Source organism: Haliaeetus albicilla, chromosome 3 (assembly GCF_947461875.1).
Source record: "Haliaeetus albicilla chromosome 3, bHalAlb1.1, whole genome shotgun sequence".
NCBI lineage: Eukaryota > Metazoa > Chordata > Aves > Accipitriformes > Accipitridae > Haliaeetus > Haliaeetus albicilla.
The window spans coordinates 20,515,568-20,541,233 of NC_091485.1; the positions used below are offsets into that span (position 1 = coordinate 20,515,568).

Genomic DNA, 25,666 nt, shown 5'->3' on the forward strand with positions numbered 1-25,666 from the left:
ATTGCTGTCTAAAAATTTCACTTTTATATGCCCTACTCCTTTCCATTTGCTTCCTTCCACCGTTTTTGTCCTATGTTTAGGACATGCATACACATAAGATCTCAGGGGGGAAGAGCAGTAGTCTCTTACAGGATGTACTCCAGTAAGTGGATGATCAGGTGCATCTGCTGTAGTCCTGAAACTTTTTTTTTTTAAGTTTGTTGTTGATCATATTAATTTTCTGTATTAAACTGTTTAGATTTACTGAAAACACATATGAAGTCTCACATAAATGTTAATAAAATCGTTTCTTTTTTTTAAGGGTATAATTTTAAGTGTTAAGGGCATAGTTACAGTATAACTTGGTGAGAGCAGTTGTATTCTTATTTGGTACTTTTAATTGGTGAGGTCTCAGAAATGCTTTGCAAACACTGTGTTAATAAAGAGTAATACAAGAATAATTTGCCCCACCACTGGAATGCGTTGGAATATGTAGGGGAGGATCTTCATGTTTGACAACACTAAACATGAGATGGGGGTAAGTTGCACTCATTTGCTTAGTAGGCTTTTCTAACAAAATAATTAAACTAAACCAAACCCCAAAACCCAACAGATAAAAATACCTGGAAAAGTAGACTGTATAGTAAAAAAGTAAAAGCTAGATCATCAAAAGATGTATTTCATTTATTTTCATGTATTATTTTCTCAAGCTGAGTATAGCTATAAAATTGTAAGAAATAATTCTGAATGGAAATGAATGTGTTTTTCAAGAAAAGAAGCATGAGCAGTAAATAGCATAAGCTAAGAAACAGCAGATCATGGCAGACAAACTGAAATGTGTTGTTTTGATGGAAGTACGAAATTAGTCAATGAAGGGTATATTGTACATTATCCTCGGAGAGGATATTTGCAGTGAAAAGTTGAAAGTACAGTTTCATTGTAGGTTTTCTTTAAATTTTCCTATGCAGACGTTCTACCAACAGGGCAGTAGTGTTGATTTGGATATTGAATGTATTTTTAGATATTCAGGAGTATGACATGCATGCAGTTTAGAAAAATCTCATCAATTACTTCTGTAAAAGGATCTTGTTTCCTTTTTAAACATGATGGATAAATTTGCAGGGTTTTTCTAATGTGTACCTAGGTCTGTAGCTTTCCATTCTTTACATAGTCTTGCTCATAATTGCTTAGTCTGTAAAATCATGTATTTCTTATTTGGTCACTTTGGAATTCACGATGTGCACTATTTACGTGCCTTCCTCTGCCTCAAGAGCATTGCATTACTAGAGCCTGTGTATGCAATCAAGCTTAGAACATGAGATCTAGAGAAGGCTAGGAAGGCAGCAAATGAGTTGAGAAGAAATGAATGACACAAGGAGGGCCACAGAGAGGGCCTAAGGCAGAAGTGGAGAAAATCAAAAGATAAAAAAGGGTCAGTTTGAGGCTTAATGAAACAGGGAATGGTACATGGTTAGGAACCTCAAAAGGACTTAAGCTTCTAATTTGTAATTTTTATTAATTGTTGGCGCTCTGCAATAGGTTAGTAAAGTTTGGCTCAGTGGAGTCTTCTGTTTTAAGATTTTCTGCTTTTGCAGATGACAGATTTTTTTGTTTTTAAAATGAAGTTTTTATACAGGTGTTTAAGGTTGAGATTTAGGACAGGAAACGGGCAGACCACTATAATCATAGGGATAGTAATAAAAAGAAAATCCTCCCCCAACCTTGACTGTAGCTTAATTGCATTTCCACTTTTTTTTTAGTATGGCCCAAAATACTAAGATTAACTAAAACCGGATGAACAGTGCCTCATCAGGTGGTAATCAGTCACAGCGAGAATAAGATGAAATAACTTACTACACAAGGAGCTGAAAAGTTCAGTGTGGCAGCCAGGCTTATTTAACCAATAGTAACAACCCCCATCCAAGCCTCAACCAATTCCCAGCCAAATTCTAGTATGGCTGAGTCTGATTAATCAGTCCAACATCTTCCCCTGGCTCTGCCTCCCTTTCATTTATTACATATTCCCCATTGTAATTTTTAGATCTCAGCTTTGTTTCATGTTCTTGCTTGCTTTATGGGGGTTAGCACATCAGCCAGCCACAGAGGAGAAAGCAAGCAGTAGACATCCTTACTGAATTCTGTCCCTATCTTTGTGGTTGGTAGTCCAGCCTGGAGGGTGAGTTGGGTTTACTCATGACTGTAGGGTTCAGAGTCCTGTTTGGCTGCTTAAAGGCCTTTTGGGAAAGGTGGTTGGTAGGGAAGCTTCCAAAAGGAGAAGGTGTGGTAGAGTGAGCAGGATCTCTGGAAAAGCTAATACTGAACCTGGGCTTTTAAGGAGACAACCAAGGGAATTATTTGCTCAGAGTTTGGAGATGTTGTTTTTGTTGGTTGAATCTGTTAGAGTTCTCTTCAGACCATTCCTTCTTGACACTGGCAGTTAGAAATTTTTTTTAACTCTTTCAAAAATTTTAATTCCAAGTCACCAAATACGTGACTAAGATTTCTTAAGCCATCTTTTACATCCAGTGCATTCATATTCAAGTAGTTATCTTGGGGGCTCTGAAGAAAAAGGTAAACATTAGATCTAACATGTAAGTAATGTAAGCTGCTTACAAAATATAAAATGTTGAATTTGATAAGAACTTGTTAAGACAAAAAGAGCAGTTGCCTGGAAAGATGAGATAATTACAGCAAATGAATGATCTTCACTACACATAAATGAAAACTAATATGTCTCTAGAAAATACAGTTAAACAATAATGACCAGGTAGGGAGATCTATGGAAAACAGTTGTACCAAAAGAAATTTGATGCATTGAGAGTTTGTACTTGTTCAATGTTAAGGTCGTTAAATACTGTTCCAGTTAAAAGTGATTTAGTCGAAGTCTCTTAATCACAAATCAGTTGTTTTCTATCATACTTTAATCTAAATGTCTGTGTTTGGTTTAGGAGACCTTTATACAGAAAAATGAAGGAAGAACTTTTGAAAAGGATGGAAGACATAGACCAAAGTTTCCAAATTACACAAATAAAATTCTAGTTTTTAAATTTGTTAGATATTAAAAAGTTATCTCATTTCAGAGCACATTTAACTAATCTGAAGATCTGTGGGAGTTTGTAGGTACTGAATAGCTTTAGAAATTACCTGTTTATTCAGATGTGTAATTTTAGCTCCTGGTTTAAATCTTGGACATGAAATACTAAACTACAGTAAATATGCATAAAAGGAAAGAAGTTATGTATATAAAATAGCTGTATATTTTTGAAGGATATGAATTTTGGAGAAGAAATTGCTTTAAGGTGAATTAACAGGATGAATTTGAGAGAAACAATCTTTTATCCAATTACCTAACAAATACCAGTATTAAAAAGTCTTTTCCTAATTTTTAATGTGGTGTCTTGAGAGAAGTAGAATAGAGCACAGTCTTGAGTCAGTATTCAGGGCTGAAAGTTGACTAGCTGATCTTACAGAATTTTTTTAAGCGCCTGACTTGATTCTCGGAAAATTAAAGTTGTGACATACACAGTCTTCCAGCTGTAAAACAGGTTTTTCATCTTTTACAATTTTTTAGTAATCCTCCTTACAGCTTACTTAAGTGCTTTAACTCAGTAGCTTATTATCCTGATATGATTAGAACAGGTAATCAAAACTGATGCAAATGCAGCAAATTAGAGATGAAATTTCTGTTTTTCATCACCTGCCACCAATTACCAGTTCACATACCTTAAAACGATGTTTTATTTCTAGAAAAATGCTCTAATAGAACATCAGTTTCAGTTTTTAAATGTTAATATTTCCAGAGAAGGAAGGTCCGGAGAAAAAGAAAATGAAGAAGGATGCTGGAAATAAGAAATCAACACCAGTTAGTATTCTTTTTGGTTATCCTCTGTCAGAGCGCAAACAGATGGCACTTCTCATGCAGATGACAGCAAGAGACAACAGTCCAGGTGATCTTACAAAGTTAAGAGCTTTCTTCCTTCTGCCTGTTTAATTCTACCCCAATCAGAATATTCTGAACCCTGCTGGTTTTCAACAGTCCCTGTTTTTTATTGACATTTTTAAAAATTATTTGTAATTCTGGTAAAACTATTGTGCATCGACAGGTAATTTGATGAAAAATTCTTGACCTTCTCTATTTATGCGCAAAGATTTGCATCGTGATAGCTGTAAAACCTGAAAATCTCTTTTCTTCTTTTGATTATTTTTGCCTCTCAAACACCGTTCCATATACATTAATTAAAAACTGAAATACTCTGTTTTTTGTGAAGTTTAACTACTGTCTCATTGCCTCCATTTGGAGTAGAATTGTAATTAGAAGAAAACTGGATTGTCTCATTGGGATTTAATGGGAGAGGAGAGACACCTTGTTTTTTAATTCAGAATTTCAAGCTTTCCTTGATCCAGTTGTATTTAAAAAATCTTCATGTATGTATGTGTTTTACCCATATAATGTTTTTACAAATTTGGCATTTAAAAGTGAATGGCTGGGTTTTCCTTAAGAATTTGGTGTCAGTTACCTAATCTTTTACTATCCCGCTATATTAAAAACAAAATCTATGTAGAGCAACACAAGACAATTTCATGGCAGGAGGAGGTATCTTTAAAAAGCTCCTCAGATTTTTGAATACTTTGTGGGTGAAATAAAAAATATTCTTTAGTCTCTCTTGCTGGGGAAGTCTACCCCATATATGAAAACCCTTGAGTCCCTGGATCATGGATATGTTTTCAGTTGCTTGAGAGATTAAACTCAGGGAATCATGACGATGGAAACAGCCGGACCGGTATGCTCTAGCTCCCTGTTGTGCATCATAAAAGTGGCAGAAGAATTTGGGGCTTCCAGGCTCTCTTCTTTCCATAAAACCACTAGAAACATTGCCTGAAGTTTTGCATACTTTTATTTAAACTGTTACTGAAATAGAACCAGACTGCCTTGGTTAGGGATTCCACTTTTAATTAATAGGCACTCTTCAAAAGAATAATATTTGAAGGGAAATATTTTAGCTAGAATTCTATGATTTCAGTATATATTTATATTCTTAAAGCACTTTGTTGTCAGAAGCTTATATTCTGTCAAATATATTAATAACTTTAATTACAGAAGATAATATTTGAACTAACACCCTGTAACCAAAGACTACCAGAAAAATACAGTACAGGCTGTCTCACTGCAGTTTCTCCTTTTGTGTAAATCTGCCTTTGTGGCTTCCCTTATTTTTGAGAATATTTTGAAAAACTTTAGTAATAGTAGTTTACTGTCCAGTCTGCCCAAAACATTTGTAGTGGCACAACTGAGAAAGTGCAGGGAGTACAATGCACAACCAATATCCGTAAACTGGCATACCACTACATAAAAATACAGTGGAAGTATGCTGGAGGAAGGGTTAGCAGGGTAGGTACTGATCTGCACGGTGATGCTTTGTCTTGTTTCAGCAGAATTTATACCAGAGTATGTGAACCTTGTATTTTGTATAGACTTCGTCTGTCCTTGAAACCTACTTTAAAAATAGTGAGACTTTGCAAAACACCCTTTTGCGCATTGCAAAAGAGACATTGTATTGATACATATGAAATGTCAAATATATCCCTTATTTAAACATAATTATTCACTGGTAATAGTAGTCTTTGAATACAATTGTTAGATGAAGTAAATATAGTGTTAAATAACTTAGTTACCATTTAAAAACTTATTTTGTAGATTCTGCCTTAAATCATCCCTTACAAACAACACCAACGCAAAAGAAAACTCCAAGCTCCTCTTCAAGACAAAAAGACAAAGTTAACAAGAGAAATGAACGAGGGGAAACTCCTCTACATATGGCAGCAATTCGAGGGGATGTTAAACAGGTTAAGGAGCTAATCAGTTTAGGTGCAAATGTGAACGTAAAAGACTTTGCAGGTAAGTTGATATGTGTTCTCTTAACTGTATGAATTAAATATTACTGCTGAAGTTGTTGTCAGAGGTTTAATTTCAGTTCATGCTATATGCAAATGAAAAATGTAACAAAATTGATGAGAAATTTTGATTTCTGATGGCAGTGGTAGTACTGGGACACTGTAGTCCATAGTATATTAGAATGGTATAATAATACCTGGACGTTTCGGTTGTGGCCAGGGCCTTTGCACACTAGGCATATATAAAAATACATGTGCTTGCTTGCTGAACTTTATAGAATTATACTAGGCCAAGTCAGTAACTGATAATGGGATTGTAGGCTATGTGAGGAGATGCAAAGTTTAGTAACAGTGAAGGTGGTAGCACTGTAATGTACACTGTCGTCTTACTGTGACAGCTAATACGCATCAAAGCAGATGGGTGTGGTGTAGCTTGCACTTGTCCTCTAATCTTGCTAGATTAATACTAGTTTTGGTATGTCATTCTCTGCTGTGATTTCAGCACTGATTGATAAACTTTAAGGTAAGTTGTAACTTGTACCATATTTTTAGTATCCTTTATTTGGTATCTTTCTTTACTTTTTTTAGTATCTGTTTATTAACTTTTCTATAAGGAAACATCTGTGCTGCCTGTCTATTTGTCAGCAAGACCTCCTAAATAATTTTTTGGAACCTGCTGGCAAACTTTTGCCTGTTTTGCTTTTGATACTCTCACGGTAGTTAAGTTTCTACATGTTTTAGTAAAAAATCTCCAGGAGAGTAAATATGAGATCCCCAAAGTAATGCTTCCACAGAAGACAGAACCTGCAGTTTTGAGTTCAGTAGGTGCCAGCTGTTGATTGGCTAGGCACCAAATTAAAGACATTTGCATACTGAGATAAGCCAAAGTACCTGCTGTTTTTTCCTCAACCAGTGTAAATGGGCATGAGACTTAGGAGCTGGAGTATTGGGTAGACATTTAGGGCACAGAAGGGGGTTGGGGTAACAAGGAGGGATGGAACAGAGTGAAAGGAAGTCTAAATCAGAGGATAAAGGGTTTGTGCAGAGGTTGTTGTGGGGTTGGGGGCTAAGAGACACCTATAAAAAGATAGAGTTCAGTAGATGTTTCTCTCTTAAATGCAAGGACAACTCTAAAAAAATAATACAAGTATCATGTGCACATTATATCAACAGCATAACAAACTGTTTCTAACCTTCTACCTCTCAACATTAGCCATTATACACTGGCTTTTTTTGCATCCACAGTATAAGTGGATCATGGCAAAGTGAGGAAATAAATATAAGAAAGAGCCATGTTGCTTTTGGTTATGTTCAGAAAGACTGTGCTTCCAATGCAAAAGGTAATGCTGAAGAAAAGGTGACAAAATTTGTGAGGAGTTGCTGGCATCTCAAGGGAATAAAGAGGATGTTGAGAACACTCGTTGGTATAATTAACTGGCAGCACTAGCAGTTTCAAGTTTTTATAGAGTCATTGCATAATAGAAGCAAAACCATAATGAAGGTCTGAATGAGACTTTTGACTAGACCTACAGTGAAGACTGCTAAAGGTGCTCAGTTTATCGGTCTGAATGGTAATAAGGAGAATTATACTCTCAATGGGAGTAGTGAGATGAGCTGAGGTAGCAGGCCCCAGTGAGAGTAATATGGTACAATTAGTTGTCAGCTCAAACTTGACATCAGGAGAAGATATTAATGAGATGGACTAAAATCTTGATTTTAGGTAAGAAACAGATCAGTGATTTCTTGGTGGGGTAGATGAATTTGTGTTTGAAGATGAGGCTGCCCAGGACTCATTTGTAGAGGAAGAAGAGAAAGGAAGCAGAAGTAGAACCCGGTGGGATCTTCAGAGAAGTTGAGAGGGGAGATGGGAAGAACTTGTTGAAAGAGCAATTTTAGAAAAAGCAGGGGAAGTTCAGGGGAAGACGGACCCATAGAAATCACAGTGAGTATAGAAACGCTTCAAGAAGAGATGTTGTTTTGGGTTAACCTTGGACGGCTGCCAGACACCCACTTAGCTGCTCTCTCACTCCCCCTCCTCAACAGGAAGGAGAAAATAAGATGGAAAAAAGCCCTCATGGGTTGAGTTAAAGACTGTTTGATAAGAAAAGCAAAAGCTGCACATGCAAGCAAAGGAAAAAGAGGAATTAATTCACTACTTCCCATCGGCAGGCAAATATCCAGCCAATTCCTGGGAAGCAGGGCCTCAGCAGGTGTAATGGTTGTTTGGGAAGACAAATGCCATAACTGCAAACATCCCCCCCTCCCCCTTCCTTCTCCTTTCCCTGAGCTTTCATTGCTGACCATGACATTGTATGGTATGGAATATACCTTTGGTCAGTTTGGGTCAGCTGTCCTGGCTGTGTCCCCTCCTAACCTCTTGTGTGGGGGGAGGAAGAGAGAAAGCCTTGACACTGTACAAGCACTGTTCAGCAGTATCCAAAACACTGGTGAGTCATGAACATTGTTTTAGCCCCAAATGCAATGCACAGCACTGTATGGGCTGCTATGAAGGAAGTTAACTTTGTAACTTCATCCCAGCCTGACCTAGTACAGATACTTAACTAATTTTAAAGGCAGATGAATGTATGAGAGGAATGGCTGAGAGCTGGTTCTGAGAATCAGTTGGGAGCAAGTAGTTGTAGTCTTCATTCAGAACTCTGGAGGAGGTGTTTGGGATCAAGTGAGATACTTTTCCATTGGTAATCCAAAGTGAGAAGCAGAGGTCGCTGAACTTAAATCCTGCACAGAAGAAGTAGTCAAGAAGAGGGGGAGGATTTGAGCAGTGATTCATGAGTGGAAAAAATAAGAATTTAGGATGCAGTGAAGTTTAGAGGTTTTTAGCTAAGAATTTGACAGAACTAAAGGAGCAGAAAATGAATTAGTAATGGAGGAGGTAATCCTGCTCATGGGATATCTCCTAGAATGATACTGCCGTGTGAGAACAAGAGTAAAGAAACAGATGTTGAGAACAAGTCAGGACTAGAGTTGGCACGCCAGACATTGTGATAGGATAGAAAAGCAAAGCAGTAAAACATGGAGAAGATGAATTTGGGGGAGAATTAATAAGGGGAAAGAAGACAGGGATCAGAGGGCTGAGAGCAGAAGGGTGTCATGATTGTGGGTGAGTGGGAAAAGGTCAAATGACAAGAAAGTGGAGAGAAGGAGGTGGTAGCCAGGCAGTGTTGGAAGTGAGTGACTGAAGTGATAACTGCAGAGGAAATCTAGTATATGAAGATCAGGAAGAAGTGTTTTGCTGTAGAATAAAGTAGAAGCTTTTTTTTTTTTTTTTTTTTTTTTTAATTTAAATGAGTAGCAGGTGAGAAGTTGAGTGAGAGATGAAGGTGAGAAATCACCTTACTGGGGGATTAGCTAAGTTAGGGGTTTCTTGTACCTCCTCTTCATGGACATACAAGACCATTACTGATTAGTCACTGAGTTCAAGTGAATAAACTCTTCCAGACTTGCACTGGTTTTATATTGGAAACAAAAGTTGAATGCCTTGCCAAAACTGGGCTTTGAGAAGGCATCAACAGCAGGTGAGAAGTTCAGGGCAGCTATGAAGTAGAAGGCATCAAGTTGAGGAGAAGAAACAGAGGTAAGGAATATAGTGTGTCTGGGTTGACCATCATCTTCAGTTGAGGCTCTGCTACAAAAAATGAGCACTGAACTTCAGATTATCAGTGTGGAAATAAAAATTGCTAAAAATGACTAATATTCTAGGAAATAGCAAGAATAATTTCTCCACCAATATTTATTAATAGCTTGGTATCTAGTCTAATAGCTGCTGAATGTTATTAGTGATTCCTGCTACATGTTCAGTGGCTCTAAAGGAACACTGGTTATGATAATTTGCTATACTTAGAGTCTTTCCAATAGTGTGGTTTTCAAACTGTTTCTGTATAGAATAATGTTATTTATATATACCTAACACTGTGTTCAAATGCTCACTAGTCAAAGAATTTCTAATGTGTTTAGCCTGGGGATTTTGTGCCAGATTTTTTCTGTGTTCAATTTAATCACAGTAAAAATCACAGTAAAATTTGGAATTTGGCATGAGGTTTGAAGTTGATAAAGCATGTTATTCATCAGATGGATGGCATTATCTTCCTGCCAACTACTGTGTGTAATTTGAAATGTTTCAAGGCAATAGAGATCTATAGCACAGGAGGAAAAAACAAACTTAAATCTTTGACCTTTCAAACTTACACTTACCCCTTTTCACTATAGGTTGGACACCACTGCATGAAGCTTGTAATGTCGGTTACTATGATGTTGCTAAAGTCCTGATAGCAGCAGGAGCTGATGTGAACACACAGGGCTTGGACGATGATACGCCACTTCATGATTCTGCTAGTAGTGGGCATAGAAATGTGAGTGTACTGGGAGAGTGGGAGGGGAGTAAATAAGTAGTTTGAAATGCTCAGTCTTTAGAGCAAATCTGAACTGTCCTAATTGCTGTCATATGGTTTTATAATTCTGCTTCTGCTGTTTTGGGGGCATCTTAAAGTTGTTTTGGTTTTCTTTGATTCATCTTGCTTTTCATTATACTTCTGTTGCCAGATATTTTCTGCCAGTATCTGTTTTCTTAAATATTTAACAGTTTCACTTTTACTTTTTCAATAAATAAACATTTTGGTGACTTTTTTTTTGAGAGACTTCTACTGTATAGAATTCTCAAAAGAAAAATGTCTCCAAACAGTATACTGTGGGTTTCTGTGTATGTGTGTATATATATACATATATATATAAATATTTAAAGGTATATATCCTACATTTATTTTTATATATTTGTTTATGGACTTTGAAATAGAGCAGTGATGTATATATAGTCTTAATAATTTTTTAAAAAATTTAGCAATAATGACTTAGCGGAGAAGAAAATGGAGCACTGTAGGTATTTTACATAAATTTCTGAATTTGTTCTTGTTTTCTGCAAACTAGATGCAGAAATTACTCTGCTCTCCCTTTATGTCTCTTTTATTTCATTACTATGTGTGCAATCTGCTGTATAAAGCAAAAAATAGAAAATATCCTTAGATCAAGTATACCTTCCAAACAAGATACTCAGTTTGAAAGGATCTTCTGGAAAGGCTAGAGAAATGAATTGTGATAATCTGATTGTGAAATTTTTATTAACTGTTTAGTAACTGTTTCTTATGGGTGTCTAAACAAAAGTGTGTCTTTAGATTAAACTTGCATAAAATTGTAGAGTTTTGGAGAAATGGACCTCTTGCTTGTCTGGTCTTAGCATACCTATCTGGGACAATCTCACTGACACTATGTATTGGAAAAATTCTGAAGTTTCATGTTAACATATCACTGTCTGCTGAATTTCCCCATTCCTAGCATGTAGGACAAAAAAAAAAAAAAAGTAACCCATAGTGGTTACTGTGCTGAAAATGCAGAGGCCTTGGTATCATTGTAACTTTAATAATTCGTTGCCCTTGATGCTAGAGAAGTTGATGATTTTGCTGTATTGTATTCAGTTGGGGATGGCGGTAGTTTATTCCTCCAATAACATACTTGGATCTCTGTCAGGGCTTTTCTGAAATGCTGTGGAAACCAATAGTACTGCTACTTGAAAAACTTTTCCTGTTCTTAAGAGTTACGTGCTATAAAATTAAGAGCAAGGAGGTGAATCAACTGCAGAGTAGAGAGCTTGGTAGGTGAGAAACCAGATGAATTGTGTGAGGAAATACTATAACAGCACAAACAAAAGGCCACTGTTGCTTTTCTTTAAGATGATGCTATGTCTGTGTAACAAGAGGACAACTTTTTTTAGTCTTCCTCATTGCCTCTTCTAATGAGCAGATTACATACACCTGGACTTTGCAATCTAGTTGCTGAAGTCTTGCTTTCCAGTCTGTCTCATAGGTAGGAGTTTAGGATTGCATATCACATTATCCACATTTTGTGTGCAATGAAAGATTTTTATGCTGGTCAAGTAATATGCTGTGGAAAACCTAAAACTTCATTTATTTAATGCTGCAGATTGTGAAGCTCTTGCTTCGACATGGTGGAAATCCATTTCAAGCTAATAAGCATGGGGAGAGACCTGTTGATGTTGCTGAAACAGAAGAGTTGGAAATGCTGTTGAAAAGGGAGGTGCCCATCTCTGATGATGAGGACAGTTGCTCAGGTAAAACCTATTTAATTGCGTACTTCAGGTGTGTCAATTTGTCTGAAGTCAGGTGGTTTTAATCTTTTGTACAGTGTTAGCTATTAAGAGTTGCTGCAGGTAGCAATTGCTATTGCTAAGGTTGTTTTCCACTTTTAGCTTTACAGGTAGTTTTCAGAACTTTCAATTGAATTATCTGAAATGTTTATTCAGACTTTTTTTCCCCTTCTCTCTCTCTTTAATAAGCCCTTGCCACTCTCCAAATCAACCCTACCTCAGAATGGTGGTTTTACCAGAGAAAGATACAGAGAAAAATACCATATTTATTATGATATGAAGTGGTTTCTGAGAGGTCTTCTTGGGAGAAAATATCCCCTAAGTCACTTATTTCACATCCTTAGTAGATGAATTGGGAGCTAATGTCTCACATGGGTATAACTTATTAGTTACACTTGCTCAGTAAAGTCCCTGCCCATGGGGGAATCACTGGTTTGTGAAGGTGACCAGATAGTAGCGTGCTTACATGAAGGCAGTAATTCTTGGCCCCTACTGTATTTCTGCAGGTTAAGGAGCAGGTATCACCTCTTGGGGCACAGAAAGAACTATTGTCTCCTTGGAAGCAAAAGATCCTTGACCATGAGTTAACTTGCTTGAGTGCCAGGCAGGAACTTTTCATTCTACTTTCACAGAATCTTGAGGAATTCAGTTTGTTTTGAATAAAAGAAATGAGGTGGATTGAAAACTGGCTGAATGGCCAGGTCCAGAGAGTGGTGATCATTGGCATGAAGTTTAATTGGAGACCAGTAACTAGCAGTGTACCTTGGGATCAATACTGGGTCCAGTCCTGTTTAACATCTTCATTAATGATTGGGGTAGAGTGTACCTTCAGGAAGCTTGCTGATGACACAAGGTTAGGAGGAGTGGCTGATATACCAGAGGTTGTGCTGACATCCAGAGGGACCTCAACATGTTGGATAAATGGGCTGACAGGAACCTCATGTAGCTCAACAAGGGGAAATGTGAAGTCCTGCACCTGCAGAGAAACAACCCCATGCACCAGTACAGGGTAGGGTCTGACGAGCTGGAGATCAGCTTTGCAGAAAAGGCCCTGGGGGTCCTGGTGGACACCAGGTTGAACATGAGTCAGCAACGTGCCCTTACCTCAAAGAAGACCAGTGGTATCCTCGGCTGCGTTAGGAGGAGTGTTGCCAGTAGGTCGAGGGAGGTGATCCTTCTCCTCTACTCAGCACTGGTGAGGCCACAGCTGGAGTGCTGGGTCCAGTTGTGGGCTCCCCATTGTAAGAGAGACATGGACATACTGGAGAGAGTCCAATGAAGGGCCAGGAAGATGATGAAGAGACTGGAGCATCTCCCCTATGAGAAAAGGCTGAGAGACCTGGGGCTGTTCAGCCTGGGGAAGAGAAGGCTCAGGGAGATCTTACCAACGTGTACAGATACCTGAAGGGAGGGTGGAAAGAGGACACAACCAGGCTTTTTGCAGTGGTGCCCAGTGACAGGACCAGAGGCAGTGGGCACACACTGAAACACAGGAGGCTCACCCTGAAGAGCAGGAAACATTTTTTCACTGTGAGGGTGACTGAGCACTGGCACAGGTTGCCCAGGGAAGTTGTGGAGTCTCCATCCTTGGAGATATTCAAAAGCCATCTGGGCATGGTCCTGGGCAACTGGCTCTAGGTGGCCCTGCTTGAGCAGGGGGGTTGGATGAGATGACCTCCAGAGGTCCCTTCCAACCTCAACCATTCTGTGATTTTTGTGAAAATTACATGAGGGAGAGCATTGTGTCACATGATTGTGAAAGTCTGTTTCTTTTTCCCTGACGATAAAAAAACCCAAACCAAACCAGCTAAGTAAACAAAAAAAACCCAAACCAAACCCCTAGGAATGTTTTCTGTTCAAGGTTTCACTGTACTTCAAGCAAAAGCAAAAAAAAAGCCATATTGCCCTATGTAGAGCTAATAAATGTTCTGATGTAGTGTTAACTTTTTTGGCATTAGAAGAATAGTCTGAAATAGAGTGCATAGTCATTCTGTTTTAAGGGACAGTTATGGCATTGCTCCACAGAGTCTACTTAAACTTAGCCAAATCATTAATCTTAAGAAAAATATTTTTACATATGCATAATAGAAACTTGTAACTATTTAGCAATTGATTCCTCAACAGTTGTCTGTCTGTGCAGGGTATTGCTTAGTTTCCATGGGCTGGTTTCCAAGAGGATCAGAAAGTTCTCTGCAGTTTCTCAAGGAGTCAGGATTAGAGAATAGGTGATCTGTCTCCTGCACTTTCATTGGTTTACCTTTAGTCATTAAGGAGTAAGCTCTCTGATGTGTTTGGAATGGGGAAAGACCGGTAAGAGCAAAGCAAATAGGGACATGGAAGAGAGAAGCAGCAACTATCTGGTAGGAAAACGGTGAAGGGAAGGTGCACACAAGCTACAAGGAGTGGTTAGAGTTAAGGCAGGAAGATGATGGCCTGTACATATGGGCGAGGGAGGGAATATATAAAAAGCTGGTAGCACAGAACTACTAATATGTTTTGGGTGCTACAGATAATATAGAAAGTAATAGGGACTTCTGGGATCTATTTTACTGACACTGTGTTGTTAAATACAAAGTAGCTGAGAAGCCTGCTGGCAAGGTATGTGTCTTAACCATTGTGTACTGGCAGTTGGTCCGTGGAGGATCTTATTGGAAATGAGGAGGAATCTTGCAGCAGAAGATTTTTTTTTTTTCCCTCATTCAAACTTTTAATGTATTGAAACTATCTCATAACTTTTCTTACACTATTATTTCAAACTCTTCTGTTACTTTTTATTCAGTATGTCAAATCTCTAGGTCATGGTACTGAATACTACAATACTCAGTTCTTTTTAAAAAGCAAACTGATAGATTCAGCTGAAGAGGCTTGACTTAGAACCTTATTTGAAGGAAACAATATATCCAGAAAGACTTTTTAAAGATTTTTGAGTTCTAGATTTTTGTATGATCAGGTGGTGATAACACTCCATACGTTTCCTAAGATTTAATTTTAGGAACAGTTGAGTGCTTTACATTTTGGACTTGCAAGTCCAAGACATCCAGTACAACATACTTGCTCCATGCTATGCACTTGTATAGCAGAGACCAGTTGCAGTGAATTATAGCATAGTCTAGTTTAGGCTGTCCATATCAGGTGCATAAAGATTCATGAGGGAATTTCTTTACATGAGCAGCTCTTTGTCTTTTAAGAATAAAAGCTTATCTGCTGTTGAAACATGACTAAATAGTTCATGTAGAAGAACATAGTTTAGTTTAGTAGTTAGAGAGCATAAGAGTTGATTAATTCCTAGAGGAATAAGACATCATAGTAAGATGTTCTTGAGAAAGAGTCGGGTTATGCAGGAATTATGCACAATAGGTGAAGTTTACAATATTTAAAGTGCATTGCTTTGATTAGATTGGGATATAAATGCTAATTAATATTTTTACATACCTGTGTGAGAGCTGTAAAGTGTGGGAAGCACTTTGGTTTCATGACCTTTTGTTTTCTCTTAAAAAGCTTAATTCTAGTGAGAAGGTTTATTGTGTGCTTTGAGTGTTTTTTTCTCTTTTCATTTCTATAGCAGTGTGACTGCTGAACTGTTTTGTCCTGAACTAAAGTGTGAAAAATGTCCCATCAATATTCAACTAATTTTTTGTTTTCTTATTCTAGATTCTGAAGAAGCTCCATCTGTAAATCCTTCCAGTGTAGAGGGGAATGTGGATTCAGAAGCAGAAAAGGACTCTGTAGCCAATGACAGCAAACAAATGGTCCCTAGTAAGGCACCACTTCCATCTGCTCTTGATGAGTATGAGTTTAAAGATGATGATGAAGATGAAATGAAAAAAATGATCGATGATAAACATATTCTTAGGAAAGACCTAAGGAAGGAGGATGAGACTGAAGTTGAAAAGAACAGCGTATTTGTGAAACAAGAAAAAGTTGTCTTTTCAAAATCATTTAAAAGCAAAAAGCAGAAACCATCTAGAGTTCTGTATTCAAGTTCTGAAAGTTCGGATGAAGAAATACTTCAGGACAAGAAGACAGTCTCTCCTTGCTCTATTTCAGAGACATCAAATTCTGATGTAAGAGTGAAGAAAGAATATATAGTTACAAATGAACACAAGCAAAAAGGCAAAGTTAAAAAGAAAGTAAAAAATCAGAGCAAAAATAAAGAGAATCAAGAACTAAAGCAAGAAAAAGAAAATGCTAGAGTAACAAATATAGCTACTTCTGGGTTAGATTCTTTAGATAAAACTAGAGAGGAAGAAACCTTTAAGAAGTCTTTCACCCCAAAAGACGATTCTTCTTTACATCTGTTTCATATCACTGCTGGCAAATCTCCAAAGCATCCCTGTGGATTAAGTGAAAAGCAGTCAATACCATTAAAGCAAGAAAACACCAAAACTTGCTTATCACCAGGAGGTTCTGAAATAACATTGCAATCTGAATTAGTTCTCTATGATCACAACACTGATTCTGAATATCTAGTAGAAAGTTCTAGTGGCAAATCTTGCAAGCACAAAGAAAAAAGCAGGAATCATCAGAAAGATTTTAACTTAGAATTTGGTGAAAAATCTAGTCCTAAATTTAAAGAGGAAGATAATAGCTCAACATTTGAGAATTCAGAGTATACTCTGAGAAAGACTGACAAGGAAGGTAAAACACTTAAAAAGCATAAATTAAGGCACAAAGAAAGAGAAAAGGACAAGCACAAAAAGGAACAGGATGGGGAGAAGGAAAAACATAAACATAAAGATAATGTTAAAGAGGTTCAAAGAAGTATTGAGTTTGACAGAGAATTTTGGAAAGAGAACTTTTTCAGAAGTGATGAAAATGAAGATATGTTGTTAAATATAGAACATGAGTCTCTTTCTTCAGACAGAAAATCAAAGCTGGAAAAAGCTGTGGCGAAAGAAGATAAGTTAGTTAAGGAGAGACAGTTCCAGAAAGAGAGAAATGCTAAAGAGGAGAGAGAGAAAGAGAAGAACAAAAAGGAGAATGAGAAGTTTCTCAAGGATGAAAAAATAAAAGATACAAAAGAAGAAAAAGAAATTATGCTTGCAGATAAAGAAATGGAATTGTTCTGCTTTGGTGTTAAAGATGAGGCAGCCAGCACACATTTAATAGAAAAAGAAACAGATACTGAAAAGCAGGAAAAGAATTTAAAGGAAAATAAAGAAAAGACTGAAAAGCGAACCTCGGCCAGAGAAAAAGATGTTGAAAAGATAGAAAGAAAAAATGGAGAAAAAGAGAAAAAGGTAAAACACGAACACAAGCTAGAGAAAGAAAAAGCAGAAGTAAATGAAAATATAGAGAAAGTAAAGGAGAAGCCGAATTTCCAGCAAGCAGAAAGATGCCATAAGGAAAACGATAAAATAAAAAACATGGGTACTTCTAAAAAACTTGATGACAAAGAAAGAAGTAAAGAAAAAACTGATAAGAAGCATGACAAAGAAAAGGCTGATAAAGACAGACATTGGGCTGAAAGCAAAGAAAAACACTGTACTGAAAGAAAAGTCAAACAGTCTGAAAAAGAATCTGAATATACTAAACCAGAAAAAAATAGAACTAAAGACAAAGAGCTTGAAAAAAAAGACAAATCCAAAGACAAGGAGATCTCAACAGCAGCAAACTCAAAACACATGCAAGAGGAAAGGAGATGCAGTATTACAGAAAGTAATAAAACAGTGCATGACAAACTGTCGTCTTTGAAAGAAAAACCAAAAGATGATTTATTGAAAACTGCAGATGGTAGAGAGAAAGATAAAAAAGATAAAGATATAGACAGGTACAAAGAGAGAGACAAGCATAAAGATAAACTGCATCAAAGTAGTTTACTTAAACTAAAACTCGAACATGAGAAACTTAAGCCTAAACCAGCTCCTGCACCAAAGGATGCTCGACCTAAAGAAAAAAGATTAGTAAACGATGATTTAATGCAGACTAGTTTTGAAAGAATGCTTAGCCTTAAAGATCTGGAAATAGAGCAGTGGCATAGAAAACATAAAGAAAAAATAAAACAGAAAGAGAAGGAACGTTTAAGAAACCGCACTTGTTTAGAACTTAACAAGATGAAAGAAAAACCAAAACACTCATTAGCTGAAGTAAAAAGCAAAGAACTGATTCGTTCAAAAAGCTCAGAGTTGCCAGATGTTTGTATGAAGGAAAAACAGCAGAAGGATGCTACAAATAATAGATCACAATCAGTAGATACAAGAAATGCCAATGTTACAAAGCCTTCATTGGTTTTAGATAATTTAAATAGATCCCCCAAATCAGAAAGTGAAAAGACAGGTCTGAGCTCCAGATCGGTGTCCATGGTTTCCGTTGCAAGCTCTGAGGATTCTTGCCATACGACAGTAACTACTCCAAGGCCTGTCATTGAATATGACTCAGACTTTATGCTAGAAGGTTCTGATTCCCAAATGCCTTTCTCACAATCACCATTTTTGGCAAGTGCTAAATCACCAGCCCTTCTTGAAAAAGAGACCGATGGTCTTGCCGAGTTGCCAGATCACATTAAGCCACCTTTCGCAAACAGGCTTCCACTAATGTACATTAGATCAGCATCTGTTGAAGATGTGAAACTGGTTTTAAATGAGTGTAGACCTGTTACAGAGGTTCGAAGATGCAGCATGCCTGCTGCTGTTTCTGAACACAGCAAACAGCCTCAAATATCAGAAGAAAATAATCAGAAGGCTCTGCCGTCAGTTCAGACTTATGCTAGCATTTCTCCTAAACCAGAACTACTGTGTAGCATGCTTGAAAGGGATTTTCAAAGTAGTACGTCTGGTTTGCAGTCAAACTTTACATCATGTCCAACTGGAGCTGTTAGCAACAAGCAGGCAACAATGGGTACAAGTACCATTAAAAATATTTCTCAGCTGAGCCCTTCAGAAGACTATAATATGCATTTAGAGCCATGTAGTCAAAGTGGTGTGACTCAGCAAACTAAACCGTGGGACGTGCCTTTTGACAGACTTAATTCTTTAAACAATGAGTTTAACAGCTCAGGTTATGATGCATCAGAACAAGATACTAACGGTGTTATAGCAATGCATAATTCTGAAAGCAGGACATTAAGAGAGCAACAAGTATCTGAAATTTTCCCTCAGCATGCTGAAATTAAGGGAAGTTCCAGTTCTCAAAAATTTGCATCGTTTTTGCCTTCACAGTCACCTTGTTCTTTACCCGTCCAGCCACTCCCAGATGTGTCTAAACATGTTTCTTTACCAGGCATTAGCAGTCAAGATTCATCATTTCTACAACAACAAAATCTAGTTCAAACTACAACTTCTACTTTGGATACAGATGCTACTAGTACCAAAGAGCTGGAAAACACTTCCTTCCCTTCAAATATTAAGAAGGCTGATGCACCCATTGCTGTATACTCTGAGAGCTCTGTGAAGGATATTTCACAGAGCTATGAAAGGGTGAATGATTTACCTACGGTACCATTAGAAAAAGATATTCCTGAAAGCGATAGCAGTTCACAATTAAATGTAAATTCGTACGCATTCAGTAAAGTTGTTTGTAAGAATGCTGAGAGTGAAGTGGATAGTAACACAAGAGATACTTCAGACATGAGAAATGAAAAAGGCCAACAAGAAAAGTTGGTTTCAGTGCATGTTGTTGATAATAAAGCCAATGATCTCTGTGAACTAAATTCAGGAATGTCGAAGGGAATTATGAATGAATTGGCTAATAAAAAACCCTGCACTGCAGACAGAGAAAATGTGTTGACAGATGATCCACCACAGTACTCCTCTTTATGTAATTTGGAAAATAGTTCACAACAGATTACACAGGAAGAGGTGCATAAATACAGCCAAATAGTTAAACTAGAAGAAGAAATTGCTGAGGATCCGAAGGTGGAACAGCAAGAAGTACCTCAAAGAATTACGAGGAACAGAGCAAATATGCTTGCTAACCAGGGTAAGCAGAATCCACTTGGCTGCACGCAGACATCAGAAAAAGAGTCTGAATTGTCAGCGTCTATGAAAGCAAGGATTAGATTAACAGAAGAGGATGATGCTCAGGTACATCATCCACGTAAAAGAAAGGTGTCGCGTGTGCCTCAGCCTGTGCAAGTGAACCCTTCTTTACTGCAAGCTAAGGAGAAAACCCAGCAGTCACTGGCAGCTGTTGTTGATTCTTTGAAACTTGAAGAGATTCAGCCATACAGTTCTGAGAGAGCAAACCCATATTTTGAATACTTGCACATAAGAAAAAAAATAGAAGAGAAGCGTAAATTACTATGCAGTGTTATTCCTCAGGCACCTCAATATTATGATGAATATGTGACCTTCAATGGCTCATACCTTCTGGATGGCAATCCCTTGAGCAAAATATGCATCCCAACTGTAAGTAACATGGTCTTTAAATATACAGTACAATGAAAGGCATATTTTGGTTTTATTTTTGTAACTTTCATATTCTTCCTAACTTGCTTCTGAATATTGTGCTGAAAATAGTAATTGACATATGTCAAATTAATATTGACCAGTAATGTCATATTTAAAAGACCCATTCAGGAAATACAAACAGTGGCTTCACAGTCGTTACAAGACACACCATCATGTATGACACCTGTAAAAGGCACACAGACAAATGTTATATTTCAAAGTATTTACTACTGTAAAGCCTACCCTTTCAAAAGTGAAGTCAGTTGTTGAGAGCGCCTCTGAATTTCTGCTGGTGATAATTTGGTTATAACTAATTATTCAAAGTTGTTTCATTTGGAGAGGGGGTGGATGTGCAGTGCTTCAAAATATGAAGTCCGTCACCAAAAGTTTTAAGTAAGAGAATGCCTGCTAACTCTCTCAGTTTGTCCTTAATACTCTCAAGAGCAGCAGATGTAATCTGCTGTGTCCCGGCTTTTGTAATCTATCAGTCTAAGGTGTTCTGAATTTTATTTGATAATGTGAAGTTCTTTTCCTTTACACTGAAGAACATCCATAGTACAGGGACACTTGTTTAGTTCTAAGCTCTCCATAGTTCTGACATGGGCATATTCCTGATGACAGCTGTGAAGGAGGTTTGTGCGATGCAGAACATAATTGGCTCAAGGGCAGTTAATGTTACTATTTGCTATGGAGGTGCCCCTCAAGGTGTCTCACAATAAGACATGGTCGCTGCTGGTCTCTGTTTTGAAGTCAGCATAAAGTACTTCCTTTGCTCCTCAGCACAATTGATTCTGTGCTTATTGTTCTACATGGGGGTACAGGAGAGACCTGAAACATTGTGCATTTGGGGGTTTTCTGATGCACTATTACTCCCAGGAGTAGGAGATTTTCTATTTTTCTACCTATTATCGATCCACTTAAACTATTAGCTTAAAGCTGTTTGAATGGTTTAAGTTAACACAGCTGAAATACGCTGAGATGATGCATTTGATTTCCTAAAGCAGTTGTTTGGCTGACATATGGTAGCTTGGTACCGCCAGAATTTAGTAGTATTTGATTGTATGCCCATTACTTAAGATGTGTCAAGTTAGGAAAAGTCTGAGTTTAGGAGGAATGGGGAGAATATCTTAATCCTTGACTAGCAAAAATGCCTACTAAACTGAACTGTTTGTATATATGAAATCTCATACACACAGGCCAAGCATCCAGTCTTCAGCATCTGTATTTCTGAATAGACTAGTTATGTTGACTCTTTTAAGATAACTTGCCCCTACTTGAGATGTGGCCTTGACTTTTTCCAATAGAGTTGAAGATTCTTTTGATTAAGCAATGAACACAAATTTAATGTATAAAAGTAAATTTAAAAATAAGTTTTCCTCATTCTGGAGGTAGTCATAATCCCTCGTATATAGCTGTTTCTTCTCATTTTTCCACTATGTCCCCTATGTCTGCCCAAGGGGATTAATATGTGTATCCTCTTAACGTTAGGTGAGTTCTCTCGTATTTGATGGTGACCAGAGTTCTTTTAAATTAGTAGATCAATTACAGTCTGAGGAAAGATGTGGGTAAGATGACCCTTTTACTTGGTCTGTAAGTGAACTGAGATGTATAGTAAGCTTTGCTACAATGTACCAGGCTGTTAGCCTTCCTCAGTCTACAAATCTTTCTCAGTGGCTGTTGCAGCTTCTATCATAAATCTTTATCATTGGAAGCAGAGATCTTTTTATTTTATTTTTTTTTTAATATCATCTGCTAGTCAAGAACATACCGTTTCCAAGCTACGATTAACTGCTTTGGCATCACACTTTGGTGCTTAATTTGGGATAAGCAGGAAGTGGAGAATCACGGCATCTATTTTTCCCTGGCCCATCCTCTACCTGGGCAATAGAATTCATTTCCCTGTCATAAATGGCAATGTGTGTAGGCACTGTAAGAAAGGGAAGGTTATTGACTTGATATTAAAGCCTGCCTCATACTTCCTTCCTGTCTTTCATGCTGTGTATAACAGGGACTCTGCAGTTCATGAAAATAAATTTAGATAGTGGGGTAGTGCAAACTCTTGGGTAACTTAGGTTCAAAAAATACCAGAGATGAACGCATGCTCCCCATTCTCAATGGCTTTTAATTACTTGTTGAGAAGAAAAACCTCTAAAAAAAGTTGATAAAAATGTGAATATGTACTTGAAGGATTACACTTATTGATTTTTATCTCATTTAGATTTCTGAGTTGCTTCCCTACACATACGTGTTCTGGTGATACTGATGATTTAAACTGTTACTTGTTTTGTATATGCTTTCATGGTACTGTTAATCTTCTACAGTTGCAGAAAGAACAAGTGGAGCTTTTTATTCCAGGCTGTTAGGAGCAAAAGAGAAGAAAAAAAATTCTGAGAAGCCAAAATAAATGATCATGAAATTGGTGTTTATTTCCATTAGGAGTAACGTGTAAAAAAGCAGCAGGAGTTTTAATCTAAAGAGGGAGATATTTTAAGCATTTTAGTTTTGTCTGAAAAATCATCTACACTGCAGCTAAATGCTTTGTTTAATTACTGTCACTTGTGTAAACACACTATTTTGATAACATTTTTCACGTTTCTTTCCAGAAAAAAGGTACAATTTAAAAAAATATTAGTAGTTCAGATTTAACTTCTTTGCAGAGCTTGCTTGTGTATACAGTTTAATAATTTTAGTTTGTCACCATTTAAAATCACGATCATAATAGTTCCTATTACAAATACCATAAAAAGGAATATAGCTAAACCAGAGAGCATTTCATGCTCAGAAGTGAATGTTTCTATATTCTACACATTGTCCAACAATATGAAAATAAGGGCTATGCCTAGTCTCTCTACAATTGTGGAATATTAATAACATGTATGTGTTGTTATGCATATAATGTGTAATTTAATATGCAACTATAAAATGACATTTCTGTCGGGATTGTTTTTTAAATTTTTCCTTTGATGGTTCTTTAATGATTCTCTGTTAAACTGATTTTTGCCTCATTAATTTACATCAGCTATGGGAAAGTAGATACTCTTTCTTAAATTATTCCTGTATCTTAGATATCACTGTGTGAAGATCTACGTGAAGACAATATATTTAGCTCTGACACTCTGAGACTCAGAGTAGTTTGTGTAACATACTGTTCTCTGTGTTGGAATTTTGTTGATGCATTATAGTTTATCTGATGAACTTCAAACATCCTGTAGGTGGGAACCAGGAGATGGTGCACTTAAGTTTGATTTCTACAGCCTTGTTTATATACTGTAATTTATAACCCGTATCACCTAAGGCTGTAAGGATAGTCACGTATGAATTGTGGCTTCCCTCTCACCAGTGCAAATAGAAACCGTAAGATAGGAGACATCTGGTCAGTTCAAACCAGAAGGAAACAAATCTGAATCTTCTAACATAGTAAATTCAAATTGTACTTAGCTATGTTGCCTTTCAGATTGCTACATCAGTATGTTCTGTGGGGTTCAGTCATCTTTATCTGTACTGTCTCCTGAGAAGAGGTACCAAGATGATTCATTTCCAGCTTCCAATGGCTATCTTGGTTTGTTTCTAGTAAAAGAAACTTTCTAGATATGTTTCTAGTAAAAGGGATTCTGTCCAGTCTCTCTGGCATTGCTGTAGAAACTTAAGTGGCAAAAGCTTATTTTAGTGGTGTTACCAGAAACTTGCTTCCTAAATGCATGAAATACTATAGCAATAGAGCAGGCCGGTTGATTTGGGTGGCATGGGTGAGGGGAGATAGGGATGTGTGAAAATAATTGCAGAAAATTTGTGTATGTGTGAATCTGAGTTAGCTTCAGTGTTGCTCTCTTTTTTGTAACAGGCACAAAGGAGGCTTGAAGGTTTATGGAGTGAAGAGTTACTGTTCTTGGTGTAGTTGTTATGAAGGATGCAAGGCATGCAAGAAATGTTCTTAATTGATTTTCATGGGTTTGAGATGGTGAGGGTATGCCTTGAACCTTAGCTATTACTGAAGAAACCTGTTTCGATGACTGCCTTCTAGTCAAGTGGAGCAGAGAGGTGAAAGGCTGAGTTCTGTCCAGCTTTTCTGGGTAGTTTCTCAGACTGGGATTAGAAAACATTCGAGAAGGCAGGGCCCCTTTGTTTTCCCTGTCTTCTGCATGGAGTCTAGGCCCTTAAGAAACCAGTTTGATAACTTATTTTGGTTATACAGAAAACTGAGGTCAGCTTTTCCTTGCGGCATTCAGTTTCATGCTCTGTCCTTGCAAGTCCAATATACATGTTCATATTTTCCCTACAACTGTTTGCAGCCTCTTTACTAACAGTCTCTTTGACTAGAAGATCTGGCTGCTGTTGCCTTGAAACCTTTATCTTCACTTTCCTTTGAGAGCAGAAAGTTTATTTCTTTTGTCCAAATCCAGTGCTGGTTCACAAATTGGGATTTCCAGCAGGTGGTGTGAGACTACCCAAATTCTGTTTGCAGGCCTTAAGGATCCGAGGCTCTTTATTCCCGTGTTTCCAAGAAGAGAGGAAGAAATTCATAGTTTAGACATTACCGTCAGCAAGCTCAGTTCTGTATTTAGCTTTATGTTTTGGGAGACAGTATAGGGCTGACCCAAGTTTTTGTAAGTGTATGCAGAGGCAGTAGCGATCTCCGGGATCATAAAAGCCGGTAGCTGCCGCACAGGCAGCCTTTCGGGCTGCTGGCGCTTAGTGCTCGCGCAGGATGGCTCCGAGGCCATTGCGGGGTCCCGCCTCGGCCGGCCGGCCGGCCGGTCGGTCGGAAGGCCGCAGTTGGTGCTGCCCGGAGGCCCTCGCCCCGGAGGGTGTCCCCGGCCCACACGGCTGTCTCCGGCCGGCGGGGCCTGCCCGCCGCCCCGTCCGCAGCGCTAGGGCGCCGCCTGCTGCTTGGGACGCCGCTGGCCGGCCGGCGTCCGCCGCGCGGGCTGCCAGGGAGGGCGAAACGGTGGTTAGCTGTCGCTTACAAAAATCGGGATGTGCCCGATCGGCAAAAGCGGTACTCTAATAAAGCAGTTCTGGGATCTGAACACAGTCTGCTGTGATGCCGTAGCACCTTCACAGAGGCAGGGTTCTCTTATGCCTTTAAATAAAAGTCCACACCAGTTTGCTGTCTAGATAATCAAGGCCTGTCCAGTTATTCCCTACAGTGTTGATTCTTATTTCTTTTGCAAAATTAAACGGCCTATGAGGGAATAACATTTTATAATATTTGAAATTTTTCAGGTGATATGGA

At 37.9% G+C, this 25,666-nt stretch overlaps 2 protein-coding genes across 5 annotated transcripts in view; one reads left to right on the plus strand and one right to left on the minus strand.

The window, feature by feature from the left end:
• Positions 1–25,666, minus strand: part of LOC138684714 (uncharacterized) — a 334,210-nt gene that overhangs the window by 64,503 nt on the left and 244,041 nt on the right. The window lies entirely within an intron of this gene.
• Positions 1–25,666, plus strand: part of ANKRD12 (ankyrin repeat domain 12) — a 69,261-nt gene that overhangs the window by 34,331 nt on the left and 9,264 nt on the right. For all 4 annotated transcript variants that reach the window (XM_069779004.1, XM_069779005.1, XM_069779003.1 and 1 more), the window contains 5 exons: positions 3,780–3,926; positions 5,675–5,875; positions 10,099–10,241; positions 11,863–12,010; positions 15,698–20,391. In XM_069779004.1, the coding sequence (XP_069635105.1) occupies positions 3,780–3,926; positions 5,675–5,875; positions 10,099–10,241; positions 11,863–12,010; positions 15,698–20,391 (5,333 nt within the window). The remainder of the gene's footprint in view (positions 1–3,779; positions 3,927–5,674; positions 5,876–10,098; positions 10,242–11,862; positions 12,011–15,697; positions 20,392–25,666) is intronic.